We start from the raw sequence: 26430 nt of genomic DNA, 5'->3' as shown, positions 1-26430 counted from the left end.
GGTGGGTATAAATCAGGAAAACACAAACATTAGCCGACATAATTGCAGGCAGTGACCACATCAGTTACCCGTACTGAATAATTAAGTCCTTCATTTATAAATATTAGTAGACCATGAATAATAATCAGACATATGAAATGGATTAGCCACTCAAAAAATGGGCCAGGGGACCATTCAGAGCAAATAACTCCCAATAAAATAAAATTAATGGGAGTGGGGAATAAAATTTTAAATTGTTTTCTTTATTCTCTGTAAGAGGTAGGAGGATAATATATCAAAAAAAATAAAGAAAAATAAAAGAAAGAGAATAGCCTGCCCTTCTTTTTCTTATTAATTTTTTTACATTGTGAAATGTGATTTTTTTCCAGCTTTATTGAGGTAAAATTGACAAATACAATTATATTTAAAGTACACAATGTGATATATGCCGGCATTAACTTGATTGACAACCATTTTATAATTTAAAAAATTTTTTAATGTTTATTTATTTTTGAGAGAGATACAGAATGAGTAGGGGAGGGGCAGAGACAGAGAGGGAGACACAGAATCCATAACAGGCTCCAGGCTCCAAGCTGCCAGCACAGAGCCCAACATGGGGCTCAAACTTAGAAACTGGGAATGGTGAGATCATGACCTGAGCCAAAATCAGACACTCAACCGAGCCACCCAGGTGCCCCAGCAACCATTTAATAATTAACACATCCCTCAACTCACACACTCTTTATGAGAATGCTAAAGACCTACCCTCAGCAATTTCAAATACGCCATACGTTATTGTTAACTGTAGTCAACGTGCTATACATTCGATCATCAGAACTTACTCATCTTGTAACTGAAAGTTTGTATCCTCTGAGTAACCTTTCTCCATTTCTCCCACCCACATGCTAGCAACCACAATTCTACTGTTTCTGTTAAGTTTGGCTTTTTTTTAAGTAGGCTCCACGCCCAGTGCAGAGGCCATCATGTACGGGCTTGAGCTCAAGATCCCGAGATCAAGACTGAGCAGAGATCAAGAGTCAGACACCTAACCAACTAAGCTACCCAGGCGCCTTTTCCCCCCCTTTTAAGATGCCACATACTAAGTGTTACCATTCAGCATTTGTCTTTCTCTGGGTTATTTCACTTAGCATAATGCCTTCCAGGTTCATCCATGATTGAACGAACAACCATGTTGTTACAAATTAGCCTGCCCTTTTTAAATAAGGTTCTCTCGGGGAATAAAAAAAAAAAAAAAATCTTAGAAATAAAAAAATATTGCTTGTTAAATGGGAAAAAAGTATTTTTTAAATCATGGTTGTTAATATTTATGGAACATCCACTGCAAGCCAAGTTCTCTCCTAAGTGCTTAACATGTATTATGTGATTTATCATCCAGAACACGGTAGGTTACAAGTCACTGTTAACTTTATTCTTAGGCTAGGGCAAGCCTTGGACTGAATTCATTGGTATCATTTGGGGCAATCATATGAGGTTTCATTTAGTGTACTCTTTTATGACATTTAAAGCTTTCCAGCTGACAAAAGTCCTGTCCACACAGTCCAATCCATCAGCCAATAGCCACATGTGGTCCTGGCCACTTGTAATGTGGCTAATCCAAACTGAGACGTGCTATTCATATAAAAGACATACTGGGTTTTAAAGATTTAGGACACAAAAAGAATATATAATATCCTGCGTACTTTTTTATATTGACTGGATACTGAATAATATTTTCCATATATAGGGCACATAATGTCATTAAGATTAACATCACCTGTTTCTTTTTACTTGTTAATGCAGCTATGAAAAAATTTTGAATTATGTATGTGGCTCATATTTGTGTCTCACATTTCCTTATCTAATGATTTACTTTTCATATGATTAGAGTTTTAGACAGATAACAGTCCTATGATTTGTTTTTACTGAAATACAGTTAACGTACAGTAATGTATAGTATAACTAACGTATAGTAATGTTAGTTTCAGTTCTACAATATAATGATTGAACAGTTCTATACACTTTGTAGTGCTCATCAAGATAAATGTACTCTTAATCCCTTAAATGATTTTACCCATCCCACCCACCCACCTTCCCTCTAGGAACCATCAGTATGTTCCTGTATTTAAGAGTCTATGTTTTTTTGTCCAGCTTTTTTCTTTCTTCGTTCAGGTGTCTCTTACATCCCACATATGAGTGAAATCATATGGCATTCATGTTTCTTTATTTCACTTAGCATTATATACCCTATAGATCCATCCATGCTGCTGCAAATGACAAGATTTCCATCTTTTTTACGGATAAGAAATATTTCAGTGTGTGTGTGTGTGTTTTATCTTTATCCATTCATCTATTGATGGACACATGGGTTGTTTCCATATCTTGGCTTTTGTAAATGATGCTGTAATAAACACAGGGGTGCAGATATCTTTTCTAATTAGTGTCTTCATTTTCTTTCAGTATATACTCAGTAGTGGAATTCTAGGTCATATGGTAATTCTGTTTTTAATTTTTTGAGAAAACTCCATATACACCTATGATTTTTAACTAATTTGGGTTACCCATCCCTAAAAGCAGTAGAATCCCAAAGAAAAGCACATACATCATATATGCATTTAATTCACAGAAAACTAAGACTAATAAATGAACTCCAGTTTTCTTTTTTTAATTTATTGTCAAGTTGGTTTCCATATAACACCCAGTGCTCGTCCCACAAGTGCCCTCCTCCATGCCCATCACCCCCCTTCCCCTCCCCCCCACCCCCATCAGTCCTCAGTTTGTTCTCAGCATTCAAGAGTCTCTCACGGTTTGCCTCCCTCCCTCTCCCCCACTATTTTCCCCCCTTCTTCTCCCTCATGGTCTTCCATCAACTGACAAATGGATCAGTAAGATGTGGTTTATCTATACAATGGAATACTACATGGCAATGAGAAAGAATGAAATCTGGCCATGTGTAGCAACATGGATGGAACTTGAAGATGTTATGCTGAGCGAAATAAGTCAGGCAGAGAAGGACAGCTACCATATGTTTGCACGTATAGAAGGATTAGGAGGAACTTAACAGTTATCTTTTTTTTTTTTTTAATTTTTTTAATGTTTACTTTTGAGAGAGAGACAGAGTGTGAATGGAGGAGGGGCAGAGAAAGATGGAGACACAGAATCTGAAGCAGGTTCCAGGCTCTGAGCTGTCAGCACAGAACCCGACCAGGAACTGGAACTCATGAACCGTGAGATAATGACCTGAGTTGCCTCTGAACTCCAGTTTTCTCACCTTTCAGTTAAATCTTGTTTGGTCTTATTTGTGGATCCAGACTTTACTGTGTGGATAATTAAGTCTGTACTGTAGTTTAAGTGAGAGTGTAGCATGAATAGATTATAAGTTTTGAAAAATAATGGCATCAAATAACAGATAGATGCATTCAAACAGTAGTTAAATTCAACTGAATAATTATTTAACTTATTTAAATATTTCAAGTGGGCTGAGATGGTTTCAGATTAATTTTTATTTAATTCTAATTAGCTAGGGAATGTTGGGCAAGGCTCATAACACCTAAAAGCCACGGCATCCTCATTCATACAATCTAAAATCATAAGCCCATCTCTTATGTTGTTAGTATTTTCCATCTGTCCTCACAAAGACAGCCACTGTTTTCTGTATCTGAGATCTTGTTTTCATCCACTGTTACTCTGTCTCTGAGATCTGCTCTTAAAAAACTAAATTTCTGGGGCACCTGGTTGGCTCAGTCAGAAGACTGAGAGAGTCTTGATCTTAGGGTTGTGAGTTCAAGACCCATGTTGGATGTAAAGATTACTTAAATAGGGGCACCTGGGTGGCTCAGTCGGTTAAGCATCCAACTTTGGCTCAGGTCATGATCTCAGGGTTCGTGGGTTCAAGCCCCACGTCAGGCTCTGTGCTGCCCGCTCGTAGCCTGCTTCAGTTTCTGTGTCTCCCTCTCTCTCTGACCCTCCCCTGCTTATGTTGTCTCTCTCTGTTCTTAGAAATAAATAAAACATTAAAAAAAAATTTTTTTAAGATTACTTAAATAATTTTTTTTTTAACTGAAAAATAAAACTATATTTCAGGCGCCTGGGTGGCCCAGTAGGTTAAGCATCTGACTCTTGATTTCAGCTCAGGTCATGATCTCATAGTTCGTGAGTTTGAGCCCAGTATCCAGTTCTGCACTGTGTTCTCTCTCCCTCTCTCTCTGTACCTACTCCCACTCATGTTCTCTCTCATCCTCTCTCAAACTAAGTAAACTTAAAAAAAAATTTGTTTTATAAACTAAACTTCTAGTGAATTCGATATGATTGCAGAAAGAGGTTACAATAACAGGTTAATTAGTGCTGAAAATCAAAATGGTGAAATAGAAGAAAATAATAACCACCAGAGAAGCAAAACTCAAAGATGGGATGGAAAAAATTTTCACTGAATTTATGTCTTCAAATTAAAAAGGCTACCAAGTGCTAGACAAGATTCCTGAAAAAACTAATTGCTGACATTTCTCAATCCAAAGACAAAAGGAAAATCCTGTACACTCTCAGATTTTATCAAATAAAATTTATAAGATAAAGACCATTAGATTGACATCATTTCTAATTTGGCATCAGCACTCTCATCTGCAACACTGAATGAAGAAATATATATGGAATTATAAATAAAAGGTTTACATAACTTAATAAGTCTAAATACACCCCCACCCCAAAATAAGGGTAATACATGAAGGCAAAAGAAATACTTTCAGACATAATATTCTGAAATTTTTCTTAAAGAAGTTCTCCAGTTAAAAGATCATCCAGGGGCCAACTGGGTGGCTCAGTTGGTTAAGCGAGTTGGTCCAACTCTCGATTTTGGCTCAGGTCATGATCTTACGGTTTGTGGGATTGACCCCTGCATCCACACTAACAGCATGAATTCTCTCTCTCTGCCCCAACTCATGCTCTCTTCTCACTCTCTCTCTCTGAAAATAAACACGTAAAAAAAACTTTAATATAATGCATGATGATTGTGCAATTTTGTAAATATACCAAAAACCACTGAGTTATATACACTTTCAAAGGATGATGTTCTATACATGAATAATATCTCAATAAGGCTGTTATTTTAAATTTAAAAAAAGATAAAGGATTAAAAAAAACTGAAGAAACAGAAAGAGATACACTACAAAGAACTGGTCAGAATGAATACCAGAACTTATAACCAAGTCTTTAACATTTTTCAAATGTGACTACAAAGTTTAAGACAACGTCTTGAAGAAAATGTGGAGACGGCGAGGAGGAGAATGTGAAAAAGAACAACAGAAAAAGACAATCTATAACTAAAATTCCAGATAGTTTTAGCAAAGTCAGTGGGGAGGGTTTTCAGGTGAGAAAAAACATTAAGTTAAGAGACAATATGAGACGAAATATTTACAACCTATATGACAAAGCATTAACAATCAAAAAACAAGAAAAGTAACAAAATAAACCTAATCACATAGTAGAACGATGAGCGAAGAATAGAGATATGCAAATCACAGAAGAGTAAGATTCAGAATATTGATGAGCGAATGGGGAAATAAGCACTTTCAGGTTGAGAGCATACATTGGTTCAATGCTTTTTAAGTTTATTCTTTTTAGTAATCTCTACAACCAACATGGGCTCGCACTCACACTGCTGAGATCAAGGCTCATATGCTCTTCCAACTGAGCTAGCCACGTGTCCCCAGTGGTTCAGTCTTTATGGAGAACAATTTGGCAGTATCCATAAAATTTTAAATCCATAAAAGAACGTTTAGATGTACATACTTTCTATCCTACAAATTCCACTTCTAAGAACCCATCATATAGAAATACCTTTAGATATACTCAAAAGAAGCCTTTACACTGCATTTGTTATTTTTAAAAATGGAAGAATAGGGGTGCCTGGGTGGCTCAGTCAGTTAAGCATCAGACTTTGGCTCAGGTCATGATCTCATAGTTTGTGGGTTTGAGCCCACCTCGGGCTCTGGGCAGGCAGCTCGGAGCCTGGAGCCTGCTTCGGTTTCTTTGTCTCCCTCTCTCTCTCTGTCCCTCCCTGCTCATGCTCATGCTCTGTCTCTCTCTCTCAAATAAATATTAAAAATTAATTTTTAAAAAATGGAAAAAGAAAAACCTATTTTTCAACAGAGAAGTATTTCAAATATGATACATTCACAATCTAGAATACTCTGTAGCTGTTAAGAAAGCTGCAAACAGACATATGGAAGGATGTCCAATACCATTAGGTGGGAAAATGCAAGTTTTAGAACAACATACATATAAATACTTGTGGAGTGTATGTGCTTATAAAATACCTTTTATATAGGTCTAGAAATGGGGCTCCAATTTCATAGCAATTAGCTAGTCCCTGATTCCTTGTACCTGAACTTGATTGCAGATCATCACCCTGGCTTCTTCTATATTCCCGAGGGAACCAAATTAAAATCTGATGGAACCTCTGATATACCTACCAGCCCTGAGGACTTCCACTTCCCAGTTTTCACCAGAGCCCAAAAAGTAAGTGAGAGCATTCAGGGGAGTGGGGGGTGGGGGGAGTAGCGTACAGTGAGAGAGGAAGAGAGAATCCCAAGCAAGCCCCACGATGTCACTGTTGGAGCCTGACACAGGACTCGATCCCACTGAGCCACCTAGGTGCCCTAAGAAAATGATTTTTTTAAAAAAGAAGAAAAGAGGGGTGCCTGGGTGGCTCAGTCAGTTAAGCGTCTGACTTCGTCTCAGGTCATGATCTCGCCACTCCCAAGTTCAAGCCCTGAGTCAGGCTCTGGGCTGACAGACAGCTCAGAGCCTGGAGCCTCTTTTAGATTCTGGGTGGTCTCCCTCTCTCCCTCTGCCCCTTCCCTGCTCACGCAGAGTGTCTCTCTCTCTCTCTCTCTCAAAAATAAACAAACATTAAAAAAATGTTTTTAAAGAAGAAAAGTGAGAGAAGATGATAAAAAGGAAATGTTTACCACTTACTACTTTCACTACCTGCAAATGCCATTATTTGAGTTTTCAAAAAAGTATGCACTACCTTTATTTTTTTATCAGTGGAAAAGGTGGTGGGATTTAAAATCTCATGATGAAGAAAGACTACTGAACACAAATAGGAGATGAAATCTGATCTCTAGATGGATAGCATGAGCTGAAATTTAAATAAACAATGACAAAACCATGGTGTCCTTTATTCAGAACTTCTCTTTTGCCACAGATTGGCACAGACACAAAAACATGTTAATATGAAAAAGAAGACTTGCAAGGAACATTTTCAGGAACTGGAATTAACTTGTAGGTAGACAAGCAGGCCACCTGTGTTTGAGGTACACAGGTACACAGAAGAGTTCCTTAACGAATCAAAGTGAAGGCTTTAATAAGGGCGGAAAGGATCTGGTTACATATTGTGACTAACATTCATGGTATCATGTGTTACCTGATATTCCCACTCTAGGGCTGGGATTGTGCCTCAAATTCAACATGTTTAAAACCTAACTCTTGCTCTTCCCACACACCTTGTCTTTTGATGTTCCCTATCTACCTGTTAGGCAAGCTGGAAATCAAGGGCTCACCTCTGACATATCTCTTTCAGTCATCCTCATATTCAACCCAGTGCAAATGTTTCACCCACCCCACTCCTTCCCCACCCACCTCTAATAGGCCCATCTCTTTCCCTCCATCTCTGTCTAGTGCAAGGAGCTTCCTTCACCTGAACTACAGCGACAGCCACCTAGACTCATCTCCATATATCCATTCCATCTGCCTGCCCAAAACCCAACACTTTTAATATTATGTGCATTATTACAGCCCGAGTGGCCTTTTTGAAATCCCTGCTATCCACTAGATAAATACTTCAGTAGATTCCCTCAGCACTCAGGATAAAGACCCAAATCCTCAAGATTAGCCATTGTGAACTGCCCTGTCCGGCCCCCACCTACCTTGCAGCTTCATCTCAAACCATTCTCGCCTTGTTTTGACATTCTTTTAGGCCTTTCTATGACCATCTTCCCTCCGACCAACAGGGACTTGGCACACGCCATTTCCTGTAATGGTAAAGTCTACCCTATTGTATTTGCCTAGATAAGTTCCATGCATTCCTCTGTCTTATCGTAGGTGTTTCTTCATCAGGGAAGCCTTCCTTGACCTCCATGACATACTGAAGGCACTGCCGGTACAGTATCCTTTGTCTGAATATAGTTTATTACAGAACTGTGCAACCGTGTGATTGTGGCGGTCCCGGACTCTAAACCCAAAGCATCATGAATACGACTATGTTTGCTTTTCTCATTATGATATCACAGCACCAAGCACAGGTATATAAGGGATAGCCAATAAATATGTTAATTAAAAGATGGATAGTTGGATGAAAGACAGCTGTCTTACTTGACTGCTGAAGTGACCTCCGAAGGTAACTTCTAGAACTAGAGCTACAGGATATTACACATACACATTGAAATTATTGTATCTGATAGCTTCGTTATGAAAATTTGTTACTAAGGGGGTGCCTGGGAGGCTCAGGCAGTTAAGTGTCCGACTCTTGATTTGGGCTCAGGTCATGATCTCATGGTTCGTGAGATCAAGCCCTATGTGGGGCTCTGCACTGACAGCATGGAGCCTGGTTGGAATTCTCTCTCCCCCCTCTCGACACCCCCTCCCTTTCTCTGCCTCTCTCTGCCCCTCCCCTGCTCATGTGCACTCTCCTTCTCAAAAATAAATAACCTTTTTAAAAAATTTGTTATTTAATTTATCACTAAATAAACTAATATGAATGGTATTACTAGTTGTGGTTATAGGCTCTTCATTTCTGAAATCACACATTTAGCAAATGAGGGGATATGAGGAATGATAAAATTAATGTAATACCTGTTGTGTTATCAAGCAATGAAACAACCCTATTGAGGGAAGGGTTTTGTTGGAACTTCTTTTTTACACATCTCAAAGCATGTAATTGCAACATTAAAACCAACTTAAGACTCCTGATAGAATAAGTAAAGTAAGGAGCACCTGGGTGGCTTGGGTGGCTCAGCTGGTTAAGTGTCCAGCTTCAACTCAGGTCATGATCTTATGTGGTTCATGGGTTTGAGCCCCACATTGGGCTCTGTGCTGACAGATTAGAGCCTGGAACCTACTTAGGATTCTCTCTCTCGCTCTCTCTCTCTCTGCCACTCCCCTGCTCACTTTCTGTCTCTTTCTCTCTCTCAAAAATAAACAAACATTTAAAAAAAATTATGGGGTGCCTGGATGGCTCAGCTGGTTGAGCGTCCGACTTTGGCTCAGGTCATGATCTTGCAGTTTTTGGATTCAAGCCCCACATCTTGGCTCTGTGCTAACAGCTCAGAGCCGAGAGCCTGCTTCAGATTCTGTGTCTCCTCCTTTCTCTGCCCCTCCTCTGTTCATGCTCTGTCTCTCTCAAAAATAAACTTAAAAAATTTTTTTTTACTTAAAATAAAAGGAAAAGAATAAATAAAGTAAAAGAGAAGTATTCAGCATGGTAAACAGAGATGTAACTACTATATTGAAGACTGCCCACCATGAAGCTAAATTCATCACCCTGCATGTGAACTCCAATGAGAATCTTTGGAGTATTAAATGGTTCCTATGACTTATGATCAGAGTAGCCACAGGAAGTCCCCTTTGGAAAATGCTATTTCTTTCACTCCCTCCCCTCTTAATTCATTTGTTATATATGAAAATCATTAAGTGGCAGTGGGACCTCTGAAACGTGCATTTCTCTCCCCTCATCTTCCCCCTCCCTCAGTGCTTCTAAAGAGTCGGTCTAAAACAGACTCAAAAACAGTGAAAAGATAATAAAGTCTCAAAATGATTTTTAAAAAGAGGGAAGAGAATTGCAATATTTCAGTTAAGTCTAAACCCCTGAGCACATTATACTTCTTTATAAAATAAAATCTAATTGATCCACACTGAAGCTTTTATTAAAAAGCTGATTATTTTGAAGTTTAGCAAGTCTGAGGAAAAAAAGCCACTATATAGCCCGTCTTTCCTATACAAGCTGTGTTTCTGGGTAACCAAATAATGGAAATGGGGAAGATTCTCTTCATTGTGATATTTTAGGTAACAAGTGAAGAAAAAAATGACAGAATTTCAACCATGTTGAAACTCCTAATGAACGAATGGATCTAACCATTCAGCACCAACAGCTAAAATTTCCAAAAAAGAAAACAATCAGATATTCTTTCCCTTTCGACTACAGAACACATTACCATCTATGACAAGTCTTCCCTACCCCAACACCCCTCCCAATAACAACAAAAACTGAACATAAATCTCATCGAATTTCTAAAGCAAACTTTCATTTTGTAGGAAATACAGAGAAATAAGTTAAAGCACACCACAAACATGCATTCAGTAAAGTCCGAGAGAGAGAGAGAGAGAGAGAGAGAGAGAGAGAGGAAGAGAGAAAGCACCAGAGATAGGTAGATGTGAGGGGGGAGATCCCATAGATTAAAAAGATGTAAAAGCCACAACAAATTTTTATTTGGATGGTCATTCAAACAAATCATTTAAAAAAATGAGGCAACTGGAAATCTGAACACTGACTGTACATTTAAAAACTTATGCACACACACACATACACACATATACCCAGCTATAATAATGACACTACTGTTGTTTTTTAAGAGGAAATATACAGGGACGCCTGGGTGGCTCAGTCAGTTGAGCATCCGACTTCAACTCAGATCATGATCTCATGGTTTGTGGGTTTGAGCCCCGCGTCGGACTCTGTGCTCACAGCTCAGAGCCTGAAGCATATTCAGATTCTATGTCTCACTCTCTCTGCCCCTGCCCTGCTGTCTCTCAAATATGAATAAACATTAAAAAATTTTTTTAAATAAATAAATAAAAGGAAATACACAGTTAAATATCTACAGAAGAAATTATACAGTGTCTGGGATTTGCTTCCACGCGTGGCAGGGGGTTGGTTATGGAGGCAGCAGGACGCTTTAAGTGGCTGCTGGGATGAGTGACAGAACATGAGGGTTCATCATACTCTTCTATTTTTGAAATTCTCTACTCAAAAGTTTTTCAAATCATAGGAAAAGTTCTTCTTTTTAACATCAACAGAATTTTCTTGGTAACTTTTTTGTGCCACACTGTAAGCTAGCTTCCCTCCCTCCCTCCCCCGACAGCCAAGGCAGTGGTCATTTCTACCACGGCCACTGTTTGCAGAGCTAATCTAGAATTTCAAAAGAATCCTTCAGAGGATGACAATAACAGAAAACATGGTGGCATCTCACCATCACAATAACACAATTACGTTAGCTTTGACATGATTCTCTAGCACCCAATGTCTCTTTTCCCTATCCCTGTCGGAGCAACACTGATCTGACATCAGTCACTCATACTGAGAGATACCTATTTCCAAAGTCATGGCTTTCCCGCAATTCAATTCCGCTGCAGAAGAGTCCTCGGAAATAGGGTTCCAATCTCCTCTCTGGGGAAGTACCACTCCCTCCCCGTTCGTGTGGTTACCATATAGGGAACCTAGTACACATACGTTCACACGATGAAGACACAGCCTGTAGATGGTTCAGTTGTGGTCTCCCAGAAGGACACACCCAAGTCCTATCACCTGGTACCTATGAATGGGACTTTATTTGGAAATAGCGTCTCTGCAGGCATAATCAAGATGTGGAGATCAGATTTTTCTGGATAGGCCTTACCGTCAATGGCTGGTGTGCTTTTAAGAAAAAGCAAAGGGAGAGCAGAGACAGAAGAGACAGGCAAACGGAGGAGGAGGTCTTGAAAAGACAGAAGCAGAGACTGGAGTTATACAGCCACAAGTCGAGAAACTCCAAAGGTTGCAACAGCCACCAGAAGCTAAGAAAGAGAAATAGAACACACGCTCCCAGCCTCCAGAATCCTGCGGACTCCCTTGCTTTGGCACTTCTAGCCTCCAGAATTGTGAAATAACACATTTATGTTATTTTAAGCCACCAAGTCTATGGTCATTTGTTACAGCGGCCCTAGGAAACCAATCTGTAGCCCCCAGCAGACCTGACTGGGCCAGAGGGACCATCTCACACACACTGGTCTTTGGAAATCTGTAACTGCAGCCAACCTCAGTCTGGCTGTCTCTTCTATGTAAGAAATATTAATCCAGGAGTGGGGGGTGCCCTGTAGATGAGAGGCAGAGAAACCCAGTCTGCAGCAAGAGGGGAGAAACACACAGCCTGTATCTAATTCATTTTGAGGCCCGGCTGCATCCCTGTTCTTGGGTCCTTTGGGACACTCCTTTACTAAAACATAAAAATAAAAATCACCCTTTTATGCTCAAATTAGTTCAAGAGGTTTTCTATAACTGGTAGCCCAGAGTCCTAACATACTCAGTAACCTGCTGCTAAAAGTCCTCAGTAAAGACCAGCTGGATCAGACTTTTCCTTGGGAAGGTGCCAGAAAAAGCTAAATTGACTTAGGAACCCTATAAGTGAGAGCAACAGAAACTTCTGGGCTGAGCTACAAGCACAGTGGCGAGAGGCAAGGCAAAAAGGAACCTCGATTTTCTCTGGGCACAAGCCCCAAGACCCAGATCCTATCATGAAAGGGGTGTGTGGGCCCGCAATGATGTTGAGTATTCCAAAGGAGGAAAGAAAGAAGACAGAAAGAAAAACATTTTTGGTCAAGCTGTACAATCTACAGTAATTAAAACCACCCATGAAAATTGCTTTTCTCTGGGTAAATACAGCACAAGATGACTAGTGTGCATATGAATAGCATACATCAGGTTTCCTCTGTTTGGGGTTGATTTGATTACGACATGAAACGCTGCTCGTGTAAGCTCAGTCGCCTTTGGAAAAGACCTCAAGTAATGCTTGGTTCTCTGCTCTTCAAATATTCCAAATATGAAGTACAAGGAAGTACCCATACTAATTTTTTGACCAGGGATGAGAATAACAAGCGTCTGGTTGAAGAGAATAGAACAAATTATCTCCAAAGGGGGCATCCCTGGATTCGACGGGAACAAATGGTACAAATGTGGCCAAGTCCCCCCTTTTTTTTTTAACCAGAAAGGATAATTGGTCAGCCTTAAGCACAGTAAGTCACCAACAAGTAAGAGAATGTTAAACATTAGATTAATGATCAAATCGTTTTCTAATTTGTTATAAAACTATAAGAAAAAAGAGACAGAGAAAGACAAAGAAGACCAGGAAGAAAGGAAGGAAATCAAAAACAGTTCTGGGGAACCCATGCTTGAATAAATAACAAAAAAAATAATGCTTGAAAAAAACATCTAAGAATATAATGGTATTGACTTTTTGCTTGGGGAACTCATTTGTCTTCTCAGTACCAAAAACACAGCCTGATTTCTTATGAAACCTTTTCCCACTATAAAAGTAACATGTGTTACAGTAGTTGCTGTTCTTAAATCACCTAGAAACATCTTAGCACAAACATATGATTCTTACAATGGAAGATTTTGTGACAAAGCCTTCAACCAGATCAAGGAACTTGAAAAGAAATAGGGCAGGATGTCCTAGACAAGAAAAGTAACTGGAGTCACTTTTCTGTTACGAGCTGCAAGCTGAGAGAGGCTTGGGGATTTTAGGGAAAGAAAAAGGACTGGAAAGAAGAAAAGGAGAACATCTGGAAACAAGCTGAACAGCTTACAGGAATATTTAAAGGACAAGATGGGGAAACAGACATGATCTAATGATCCTGTCACTCTCAGATAAGAGTTAAGTGAGCGAAGATCTCCATGGAGATATAAACCCGAAACCATCTCAAATTCAAGAAAAATACTCTGATGCCCCAACTACAGATGAAAGCATGCTATGACTGTACCCCTTAAGCCTTGGGGAACCTTATAAAGTCCTCCTTCTTGATTTTTCCTCTCCTGCCAAATAAAATAAAAACAAAGACGCTAAATAGTACGGAAAAGCTTCAATAACACAAGAGATGAATACAGCGTTTCCTCAGTTGCTGGCCATTTCCTACAAGAGAACAAGACAATTAAGTTTCCCAAGGAACGGAGCCACCAATAAAAGAGAAGACCCTGAGAGACAAGACTTTTTCTCATTAAATTACCCTAAATATTAACTCCTGATAGTTCTCAGAATCATTTTTAAGCACTTTGGACCTCCGTCAATCCATGATCAAAGACTCACTGAATCCATCACCTTACATCAGGACCACTATGGACATTTTTAATATTCTAGGCAAGATTTCACTGAAAAAGTAGGCTTTGCTTTCGGAACCTCAGCAAACAGACTTGAATCTCTCACACCTTAACACACTTTATTTTCCCCAAATACATAAACTGCAGGTGTCTCCCCATTTAAAAGCACAAAAGGCACACGAATCAAAGGCTAGCCTAGTTTATCTAGAGCGTTGCCACCCTACCAAACACATTTTTAAAAGAAGGAACGGGTTGGGGAGGCAGTTGAACTGAAATTACAGGCTGTCATGACATCTCAATATTAAAAACTGGATACCTGGCTCTGCAGGAGAATACAGTTTTTATGCACAATCCCGTTACTAAGCAACTATGACAATGGCTGCGTGAGCTTTCTAGAAGCGAGTGCAGTTAAGGCGGGATGCGGGGGTGTTAAGAACAGAAAAATGGAAAAACTCCTTGCTTTGGGAATCTTTATCTCAGGATACACTCAATGTAAAAACAAAAATAAACAAAACCTAAAACAATCTCAGCTGAAAGCAGCAGTTCCTTAAGAGAGAAGAAAAGTATATGCTACCATGTATCATTCGCTTCAATTTCAGTTTGGTTTAATTTCAAAATCCACATTTAACTGGTGATAATGATTTCCTTACTGTGCTTGCTTTGTGGTCCCCCTTCTTTCCTTCACCCTCCCTAGGGAATAATTTTTTTTTCAAATTTCCTTACTGATTAAAAGAACATTTTAGACCTCTTAAATCCTTCTCTTTGTTTACAGAAGCTATAAAAACTAGTTTACAATTGTTTCATGTTGCCTCAGCTTTGAACCGAGAACACTCTTAGACATCAAACTATTCCTTTGAAGGGCACAGCCTCTCAAAGAGAGCCAGACGCGTTCCCAGCCCCTCCCTAAAATTTAGACAACCAGAGCTTTACAAATGTCAAGTCTTTTTCAAAGTTAGACTATACAATGTAGCACGCTCTAGACCAATGTTTCTCAAATTGTAGGCTGAATGGTGGGGGGTGAGGGATGGGGCTTCCATATATGTTCCAAGAGAATTTTATAGACTAGACTCATAAAGGGCCCAGGAGCAGGTGAGAGGGCTAGGCGCGATGACCTCAGTCTTCCTTACAGCTTTCAACATTCACTGTAATGCTGAGAAAGCTCCAGAAGCCACACTCCCTATAATACCTATTCTGTAGAAGGCGGCTTCTCACTATGCCTCGCTTCCTCCCTCTATCAATCTCTCTCTCAGTTCCTAAAGGCTGCCAGGCCAGCAGGTAGGCAAAATGAAAAGATAGCATTTTAGAATTACTGTTCTCCATCAAAGCTGAGCAATTACTGAACGGCTCTGCTCCCAGGGCGCCTCTAGATTCTGATAAACCTCTATTTAAGAAGAGAAATCCAGAGACAAGTAGACATTTAAATACTAGAAACTGAAGATCCAAAATGTCTCAGCCAGGAAACACAGGGAAATGACAAGGTCATTCCTGCTTTGACATCCCAAAGATAAAGATGGTGGGGTTTTTTTGGGTTTTAGTATGTTTGTTTGTTATTTCTAGTTTTATACTGTTGTGGTCAGTAAAGATGCAGAGCAGGATCTGAATCTTTAATTTCCTGAGATTTGTTTTGTGGCCTAACATCTAATCTATTAAGGAGAATGTTCCATATGCACTTGAAAAGAATGTGTACTCCACTGTTCTGGGATGAAATGTTCTAGATAAATCCGGTAGGTCCATCTGCTCCAATGTGTCATTTAAAAGCACTGTTTCCCTTGTTGATTTTCTGTCTGGACGATCTGTCCAATGCTATCAGCGGGGAGTTACAGTCTTCATAATTATTGTATTACTTCCTTTCTGTCTGTTCTTCTTCTCTACTCAATTTCTTCCTTTATGTCTATCAAAAGTTACTTTATATATTTAGGTGTTCTCTTTTTGGATACATAAACATTTATAATTATTATATCCTTCTGCTGGATTGTCTCCTTTATCATTATACAGTGTTCTTCTTTGTTTCTTGTTATAGTCTTTGTTTTAAAGTCTGTTTTGTGCTACAGAAGTACCAGTGTCCCAAGTTTTTTTGTGGGTTTTTTTGTTGTTGTTGTTTTCTTTTTTTGCTTCCATTTGCATGGTAAAAAGATGGTTTTGTGTGTCAGAAAATTCCTGGAACAGCATTTGAAGGCAGAGGCTGTTTGAGTCTCCTGTTTTTAATTAAATTAAATTAAATTTCTTAAATTTGATTTCCATTTTTTTAAAGACATAAACAATGCAAAGTATAGTCTTTGTGATCACTACAAACCACAAAGCTCTGCTACTTGAAATAAAACAACTGAAAAAAATTCTTGAAAAATAATTATTATCTCTACTGGCAACAACAACCAAAAAAAAAACATAGCGCTTATATAACACGTTTCATCACCAAATTGATTCCAAAACTAAATTGGTTAGCCTGTCTACTTCTGCTTGTGGCTTATAAGTTAGACAAGAACATTCTCAGATAAGAAACTGTGGGGAAAAAAATGTTTCCCCGGGATCCTTCGATTGTTAAAATTCCTAAATTTGGTTACTGTAAAATGCAAGGCTTTCTTCTGTGTATTGACCATATTTCCAAAAATTCTTGAAAACTAATGGACACCTTTATGTATAAGATTACTCACTGAAAAATAAAAAAGATTTAAAAAAAAAAAATAAGAGGACTCCTGGGTGGCTCAGTCAGTTGAGTATCCAACTTCAGCTCAGGTCACGATCTCATAGTCCATGGACTTGACCCCCCTTTCGGCTCTGTGCTGACAGCTCAGAGCCTGGAGCCTGCTTCAGATTCTGCGTCCCCCTTTCTCTGCTCCTCCCTTGCTCCCATTCTGTCTCTGTCTCTCTCAAAAATAAAGAGACATTTAAAAAAAAATTTTAAATGGGGGCGCCTAGGTGGCTCAGTTGGTTAAGTATCCAACTTCAGCTCTACCGACTGAGCCACCAGGTGCCCCTGATCAGTTTTTTTTTAGTTTTTTTTATTTTAATGTTTATTCATTAAAAAAAAACTTTTTTTTACATTCATTTAGTTTTGAGAGACAGAGTGAGACAGTGTGAGCAGAGGAGGGGCAGAGAGGGAAAGACACAGAATCCAAAGCAGGCTCCAGGCTCTGAGCGAACATTCAGCACAGAGCCTGATGCAGGGCTCAAACCACGAACTGTGAGATCATGACCTGAGCTGAATTCAGACGCCTAACTGACTGAGCCACCCAGGCGCCCCATAATGTTTATTCATTTTAAAAAAATTTTAATGTTTTATTTATTTCTGAGAGAGAGAGAGAGAGAGAGAGACAGAGAGAGAGACAGCATGAGCAGGGGAGTGTCAGAGAGAGAGGGAGATACAGAATCTGAAATGGGCTCCAGGCTGTGAGTTAGCTGCCAGCACAGAGCCCAACATGGGGCTTCAGTTGGTAGAGCATGCAACTCTTGATCTCAGAGCTGTAAGTTCAAGCCCCATGTTGGGCATAGAGATCACTTACAAACAAAATCTTAAAAGAAAAAAAAAAGGTATAATCTAACCTACTCTTAATTCTTCCGTATATGAACAGAGACATGACTCTGGCCCCTCAGCTGCTAGTACTCTTACTTTTGAATATAAACAGTTCAACTACACAGTGCAAGTCGATTTTGTTTATGAATTTTAAGGCTTTTGAAAGCTATTTAGGAGAAAACAAATATCATTACCTGCATCTGAAAAAAGGCATAAGGCAAAATCGATGTGGTTTGCTTAAGATCAACCAGTTAGCTAAAAGAGAGACACATTAAAACTTAAAAAAAATTTTTAAGGTATTTATTTTGGAGAGAGCACAAGCGCAGGAGGGGCAGAGACAGAGGGAGACAGAAGATCAGGGGCGGACTCCGTGCTGAGAGCAGAGAACCCAATGTGGGGCTTGAACTCATGAACCGGGAGATCGTGACCCGAGTCGAAGCTGGATGCTGAACCGACTGAGCCCCCCAGGTGACCCAAAACTTAACTCTGTAAAAGCCTCTTCAAAACTCCTTTTTTAATGGTGTGTCTGTGCATGCGCATGGGCACACTAACAGGTGCACATGTATGAGCATTCACACAAAGAAAAAGACAGAAAATCATTACATTTTTAGCCATGATCAAATTCTTATTCAGAAATATCTGGTCATCTAATAACTGTCAAAAAATGTGCTAAATATAAAAATACACATTTAAAAAATATATACTGTGAAAGAACAAGTAGCCCAGCTGGGAAGAGAGAGGTTATCTAAGCAGCAGAAGGCACTGAACCTTGAGGCATGGGAAAGATGCTATCAGAAGGAAAACGAGAACATTCCCATTCATGCAGAGGCTCAGGACTAGGGAACAGGAAGGCTTACGTGTGGCCAGAGAGGAGCGTTCAAGACAAGAAACACAGTTTGCATAGAAGGCTGGCACTAGTTTGGGAAAAGGCATGTATACCACACTACAGGGTTTGGACTTTTAACTACAGGCAGCACACTATAAAAAAAAGAAAGAAAGATAAATCAAGGTTCCAGAAAGATAGAAAGAGATGATCTAAGGGAACAAAATAAGGTTTGTGAAGCAACGTCAAAGGGCCAGAGGTTATTCAATTTAATAGCTTGCAAGCCCAGGATGGCGTCTTCCCCAGGCTGATAGCTACAGCTGAACTCCACCTCCACGGAAAGCAGAAGAAAAGATTAGGTATTCACATCGGAGGGCCAGAGGGAAAGCAAGCAACCCCACGGAGAGGGGTCTGGGAGGCTGGGTAAGAACTGAGAGAAGGGAGCAGATTCCCAAATGATTTACAGTTAGGCAGAACTGAAGACATACAGATGAAGATCATTTCTTGCACCAAAGAGTGGCATCCCATTCTCAGGGGCTGTGCCACAGGAGACATTCACTTCCGGGTCATGGATCAAACACGGTCCTGCTTGACCACCTCAGAATGGTGCATGTCCCTTTTATCCCTTGCGATTCCATTACTGTTAGTCTATAAATGTAATATACATAGTCAACTATGGGTGCCTGGGTGGCTCAGTCAGATAAGTATCTGACTCTTGATTTCGGCTCCAGTCATGATCTCATAGTTTGAGTTCAAGCCCCTGTTGGGCTCTGCCCTAACACGTAGCGTATTTGGGATTCTCTCCCTTCCCCTCTCTCTGCTTCTCCCCTGCTCGCGCATGTGCTTGTATGCCTGAGATGCTCTCTCTCAAAATAAATAAATAAACTTTAAAAAATAGTCATACCAAAAGATTTTAAAACACCCATTCTTTACTTGAAATAATCAAAGGATACATGTCTAAATCACAAAATACTTTTTAAAAAATTAGTGCTATTATTTTTTTTAAGTTTTATTTATTATTTTAGAAATCTCTGCACCCAGTGTGGGGCCCAAATTCATGACCTCAAGATCAGGAGTTGCATGCTCTTCCAACTGAGCCAGCCAGGCGCTTCCATGCTATTATTTTCTAATACATGTACTAAAGCCAAAGGTTGACCAAATATTACCAATAGAATATAAACTTTACCACTGTGAGAGTAGTATTGCTTATGGGCAACCTACTTGCTTCATATAAGTCAAGAATTTGCCCTGCAATTGTGAATTATAAACTACTTAGCTATTTTCTTCATTAAAAAAAAAAAGATCAGTGACAGGAGCGCCTGATGGCTCAGTCGGTTAAGCGTCCAACTTTGGCTTGGGTCATGATCTCACGGTTTGTGAGTTCGAGCTCCACTTCGGGCTCTCTGCTGTCAGCACAGAGCCCACTTCAGGTCCTCTGTCTCCATCTCTCTCTGCCCCTCCCCTGCTCCAACTCTCTCTTTCCCTCTCTCAAAAACTAAACATCAAAAAAAAAATTTTTTTTTAAAGCAATGACAAATTTAAGCAGAGCCCTGCAACTTACAATACAGCAAATGACCACAAATTCCAAAACTAGAGAGTTTACATTGGCACCTACGAAATATCAGTGGCATGACATTTTAAGGGAAACAAAATCAACTGGCAAGTAGGGTGAATGTTGACCTTTAATGCCAAATTAGTGCATTTTTTTCCTAAAAATGTAAGAGTTTTACCAGTCAAGTAGAAAGACTACCTGGTCGATGGAATCAGGTTGAGAATCCCATTGAGCACATAGCTGAACTCTGCATGATCCTGGACAACAAGTGCCACCAGACCCTCACAGCAGGCTGTTCGAACCACCACATTATCACTGCAACACTTCTCCCACAGCAAGTTCAAAGCCGGAGTCTGAAATCAAACCAGTGATTAGAAGACACTTCCAATGAGTGGCAAAAGCATACATACCCCCAGCCGTTCATCAAATTTGCTCCCAGCAGGCGAGCTTTCCTCTACAAAGATGATGCTCTTGTCCTACCATCTGTAGAATAAACTAAAGTCAGCTTTCCAGGAGAGATAATGGATAGGTTCAGACAGAGCAGCTCTCTCTCATCTGGTGCAAAATGAGGCTGCTGCACTCCGAGGTATGGCTTGGGTTTGAGCAACGCAACAAAACCAACAGGAGATCAAAACTCAGACTTGGCTCTCGCGCCGAGCTCTAACCAAGCCCTTTAACCAGACACCATCGAGGTCAGCACAGTGCTACAAATCATACCTATGCTTCAAGCCCAAAATGCAGTAACACTTTTAGAACATGTTTCTGCTCTCCTGCCACCAACCTCTACCGTCTACATGCACCCCATCCCACCCCCACAGTGTCCCTGCCCCAATTTACTGAAGCTGAATGAAGGCCCAGAGAAAAGACAGTGAAGTAAAACAGGACACTAGCTAGCTGCACCGCCCACAGCTACCAAGAGAAGCCTGGAAAACCGTTTTGGTCAAGAAAGAAACTCACTTGGGGCACCTAGGTGGCTCAGTCGGTTGAGCATCCTGCTTCGGCTCAGGTCATGATCTCATGGTTCATGGGTTTGAGCCCCGCGTCGGGCTCTGTGCTGACAGCTAGCTCAGAGCCTGGAGCCTGTTTCAGATTCTGTGTCTCCCTCTCTCTGACCCTCCCCTGCTCACGCTGTCTCTCTCTCTCTCTCTCTCAGAAATAAATAAAAAACATTTAAAAAAAAAAAAAGAAAGAAACTGTCTTTTTGCCCTATCACATCATGAAGCTGTCATCTTTGATAGAAAAGCACCAGAAGGGAACAGAAGTCCATAGAAATTCTTTATTTTGAAAAATCCTATAAAAGCAGATATTCTAGCTTTCATAACTTTCTCAGGAACCCAGGACCCACCCCCCAGAGGTTCACGACTCAAGATAAACCCATCTTTGAATACAGTGTGCGTAAAGTCCATTTAGATTTGCGTGCGGTTTTGGGGTGTTAATTGTTTTTGTTTTAATATATTTAAAGAACACACAATGAAGTTATTTTTCCCTCCTTCTGACATAACTTATTAGAAAAATATATAATTTGAGAAAATAAATTAAGATCCTCAGCTCCCACAGAATAACGAAAAGAATGAAAATCAACCTCATATTGTGCCTGCTTTCCCACTATAGCTGGCTCCGAGAGCTTTTTCAGTCTTAGGATCCACTGTAACAGAACAATATAGTTCATAGTCATTGCAGGAAGGAAATATTTATATTCCATTTCTTTTATTCAGAAGGAAATTTTATTCACCTGTACGGCCAATATCAAAGGGTTCTAAATGTCATTACTCCATTAGAAGCCAGAAAAATGAAATAAATGAATAAAAACCTTTGCCTCAGGTAATACTGTGCCCTTGTGGAAGTAAGCATTCATTTATTAACAGAAGAGAAAACATTTAGTTACAGGAGTTTGACATTCAATAAATCCTGGCAGTTTAAGTAAAACCACTAGATCATCTCGGAGTACATAATGTGATTATAGGCAGGATTAAGATCAGGGTTCTCGGAAAACCTAATTTATAGGACTACATACAAATACGAGACAAATGCCAATTAGAGAAGTTTGCCTCTACGCTCATTTCAACAAGGCAGCAGAAGCTATGAAGAGATGTAACTTGGAGTTGCTGATCAAACGCAATGTGGGGGGACAGGGGGAGAAAGCCATGTGTGAGAAAGGAAATCAATTTACTTCAGCTGTGAGAAAAATAATCTTATTTCCATCATCTATATTTTCCACAGAGTTTACCTTAGAGCACCTATTTATGTGGAGTTTCCAACCAGCACGTCAAAATACACAATGCCAGCTGACCAAAACCCGAGTGGTATATACCTCAGTAAGCTGAGCACTGCTTCAACTCTTAGCATTCACCTGTTCTATGCCTGCTCTGGAAATGCCCCTTCAGCTCCAAGCACCGAAGCATGACCTTCCAACTGAGAACTCCTATTGGGGGCACCATAAGGCACAAGAAAATCACCTGCATTCACACTGAACCCCTATATTCACTTTATTAAACAAAAGATATTCCCTCAGAGCTAATCCTACCAACCTTCTCTAAGGCATGTCTACCCTCATTCTACCCGTGTTATTTTTCCCTAATAGTCACAAGACTCCTCCCCTTCACTACCCCCTCCATAGCTCATTCCTGGAGTCTGCTGTAACAAATTTTTAAATTGTCAAGAATTTGGAAGAAGAACATGGCAAAACAAAAAACAAACAAAAAAAAACAAAAAGCAAAATAAATACACCATGGCAATGAACTTCTCCTTTCTACAGTGACCTGAACTGTGGGAGAAACAAAGGAAGAGCCTATGTGCAGCTGGCAACAGCATTGGCGTAGAACCCAAGCACAAAGCTGAATACAGACCTGATTTGTGGATTGGTGGATCTTTTCTGAAAAGCCATTTTCCTTTAGGACCGCAGCGATAAGATGACCCACAGCCTTAAAATAAATAAGTAAATAAATAAGTGATGAGTAAATACATTGTGTGAGAAGTTCTCTCCAATTAGTGCGTTTGAAGGTAACTCATACCAATACTAGCTGACAGGGCGTATCAGTGTGCCAGGCAGTCAAGTCCCAGTCATTGGAGTGTGTGCTCTGCAGAAGGCATGAATTGGGTATTCCGCACACATAATTTCTTATCTTCATAACAACTCTCAAGGCAAGCATTTTGATGCCAATAAGCAAACTATAGTTCACAGAGGTTAGGAAAATTGCCGGATTCTCAGTTCAAATTGCCGTCACTTAGTATTAAAAGATAACGTGAGGCAGCTTCACCCATTGAACCATGAGACAAATGAAAAACTCCACAGCTTTTAAAAATCATTTTTTGCATCTAAATGAAATCCATCATGCTTCATCATGCCCTTAACAAAGATGGAGAAAACTCCTCCCCGTCTTTATCACCATGGCCCACGCTGATCAGAACCAAGAGGTCTCCCCCCACCACAGCTGTTCTCTCTCATGGAGGCTCTGTGATTTAATTTCATTATTATTTTTCTCATAGGTTTCAGTCCTTTAATAAGTTTTTGGTCTCATGAATCTCAAAATTTTTCCATATCCTGCTGTGGTCAAAAAGCCCAAAATTAAATCTAAGACTTTTACAGGAAGGTTGATGACCTGAGGGGATAAATATCTTTCATACCACCTCAACTCCATTCTAGCTCTTCAGCACGACCAGCACCGCCATCCTAGAGCTGCAGGATGGCGGCAGTCACGGCCACTCTGTGCACGGGCTGGGAAATAACTTTCCAACTGCAGCCAAGTGTTGACCCTGCACTTGGACCAGTGTATGGTACACCTGTGAATCCCTGTCAGTCTTGTGCTCACTTAAGTCTCCAGAAAAGCTCACAGAAAAACACAGCCGCCGCTCCTTTGTTCCTTTTTTGTAATTCACACAGTAGAAATCCTGTAGGACCTCAGAGCATGATGATCTCCGTTTTGCAATATAAATCACTCGTTTACATGAATATTAAGTTTAAGATCAATTAACTGTCTCTTACTCCCAGTGAAAGCAATAGTAACGAGAAATGAAGACCCGTGAACAGTTTTGGTGCCCATTTGAAAAACAGACCATATTTCATTGAATGTAACGGGCCATCGACGGCAAGATGCACCATTACTTTATGTACCACTAAGGAAAAAAGGCTGCCAATTAAATCTATGTTATATAATGCTCCTTCTAATGTAGACTGTGGTTTTTATATTAACGTAAGAGTCCTTTCAGACTCATTTTGAAAATCATGGCCAAGTTCGCAATTGGGCAGGCAATACCAGCTGTATAGCCACTGCTGCCATGAATGACTAGATGCAACCCATTTTCAAAGACGTTAATATGTGAAAAAAAAGTGTGTGAATCAATGAAATATGGTGCTAACACTGAGCAGTGGTTACAAAGGAACAATAAGAAGTATTCAAAGAGAACAGGGCACAGTTGCAAGAACCAAATAAAATGAATGTCAAACACAACAGGGACAAAAAAAATATAAAGTTTAAAAAAGTTACCATTCATTTTAAGGGGAAAAAAAAGACTAAAAGAAAATCAGCTTCCTGACAAACAGCTCCCCACTGGCCACCAGGTTCAACTTCTTACGCTTGCCTTTTTATGTATCTTTCTAACACATCAGAGAATATAGGCTAAATTGGCTTTAAAGTAACAAGATTTTAAAGTACAAAACAGGGATAAACGACCCTACATCACTACTTAAGTTTTCCATAATAGAATAAAGAGACATTCGCCATGAAATATTACATGTGCACTTTGCGGTTAATTTAACAGTAACACACGCAGGCATCTCTTCAGTTGTCTACACTAACAAAGCGGCTGCGGGCACAGAAAAACAAAAACTGCGGACAGTCTCCTCCAAGCCTTCATCGTCCTCTTCATGGTAAGGACCTGTGCCGCACAGGATAGGATTCCAACCCAGTCAGGTAGAAGGGAATCTTGCATAAGGAGTGTTCTACTCCTCATGGAAGGGTTCCCCACTGCCCAGCTAAGTCAATTCCCACAGCAGGCATCTCCGGAGCTAAGTGTCGGAAGCAGCCAAGACGCTGGACGTCGCTCCGTCTTCGGGCAAGCTTCTGCTGGCCCCTAGCTTCACTCGCACAAGGAAAGACAGTAAGCCATTATGGTACCTCGACTAACCAGAAAGCTTCTGGTTAGAGGACGGCGGACCAGGAAATCACTTTTGTTTTAACCCTAATAACCACAAGGCTCTCTAAAATAAATTATCACCAACCCCGGCCTGCAGTAGTACGTACATCACATTTTTTAATCCAAGATATTTTATCTTGGATTAAAGTACTGAATGTCAGTAACTATCAAAATCTCTTATTCTTAACCGGTGTACAGGGGTGAGATATACCATGTTAAACATTAATCTCTCATATTCTGCAGATGCAGAATCATTTATTTCTATTCCCCAAAATTAATTATGGGCTAAAAAAAAATACAGATTCAAGGCCCTCCTGGTTAATCAATTTTTATTATGTCTAAGAAAAGTATGATATAAATAGAAGCGGAGATTCATCAGTTTCCAATATTTACCCTCCTCCATCACACACAAATTTCTTTTTCAATGTATATTTCTGAGAGAGACAGAGTGTGGGTAGAGGAAGAGCAGAAAGAGGGAGACACAAAATCTGAAGCAGGCTCCAGGCTCTGAGCTACCAGCACAGAGCCCAAAGTGGGGCTCGAACCCACAAACCTCAAGATTATGACCTGAACCGGTCGGACACTCAACCGACTGAGCCACTCAGGTGCCCCTCATTTTATTTTTTTAAAGTTATCTCTACATCCAACGTGGGGCCTGAACTCATGACCCCGAGATCAAGAGTCACCTGCTCCACCGACTGAGTCAGCCAGGCACCCCTCAAACATAAATTTTCAAATTAACTTATATGAAAGTTAATAGAACAGTGATTATCTCTACACATAGAATAAAATATTCAATGTTAAAAATATAAAGTTCTATCAACAACCCACCAACAAGGTTCATTTGTTACCATGAAGCAAAAATGACTAAATAAATAAAAATTACCTGTGACTGGATAAGAGAATTTGGAAATTCAAACCTTTTCCTGATATCATCTGACATTTTTTATTCTCTTAGATTCTCTTACATGCGTACATGCAGACTCTGTAATCAAAACAAAAGAATACTTGTTAGTCCGGAAAAGGAGTTCAAACCAATTATTCCTCACATAACATGAAAGCAATTCATTTCACAGAAAACAACGGAAATAAAGCATCTCTAAGCTCTGAAGAATAATTGTTGACATACAATCATACCAACCAGTTCAGTCCACAAATGCCATGACTGATAATTAAACTATAAGGCTCAACTACTTTTGTTTTTTCCCATTAAAGCTAATCCTGAGACAGATTAATTCACACTATAGAAACCAAAAAAAAAAAAAAAAAAAAAAAAAAACAAAAAAGCAAAAGACAGAAACCAATTATTTAAA

The 26430-nt window shown here is 39.8% G+C and overlaps 1 protein-coding gene across 3 annotated transcripts in view; it reads right to left on the bottom strand.

Moving 5' to 3' along the window:
- Nucleotides 1-26430, bottom strand: part of FOCAD (focadhesin) — a 377756-nt gene that overhangs the window by 260973 nt on the left and 90353 nt on the right. For all 3 annotated transcript variants that reach the window (XM_077774673.1, XM_077774670.1, XM_077774671.1), the window contains exons 2-4: nucleotides 26004-26102; nucleotides 22831-22905; nucleotides 20183-20337 (exon numbers count right to left, since the gene is read on the bottom strand). In XM_077774673.1, coding sequence (XP_077630799.1) covers nucleotides 20183-20337; nucleotides 22831-22905; nucleotides 26004-26060 — 287 coding nt within the window. In that variant the 5' untranslated portion in view covers nucleotides 26061-26102. The remainder of the gene's footprint in view (nucleotides 1-20182; nucleotides 20338-22830; nucleotides 22906-26003; nucleotides 26103-26430) is intronic.

Source organism: Crocuta crocuta, unplaced genomic scaffold (assembly GCF_008692635.1).
Source record: "Crocuta crocuta isolate KB4526 unplaced genomic scaffold, BGI_CrCroc_1.0 scaffold425, whole genome shotgun sequence".
NCBI lineage: Eukaryota > Metazoa > Chordata > Mammalia > Carnivora > Hyaenidae > Crocuta > Crocuta crocuta.
The sequence above is the reverse complement of the archived record's forward strand: the minus strand, read 5'-3'. Positions and strand labels throughout refer to the sequence as shown.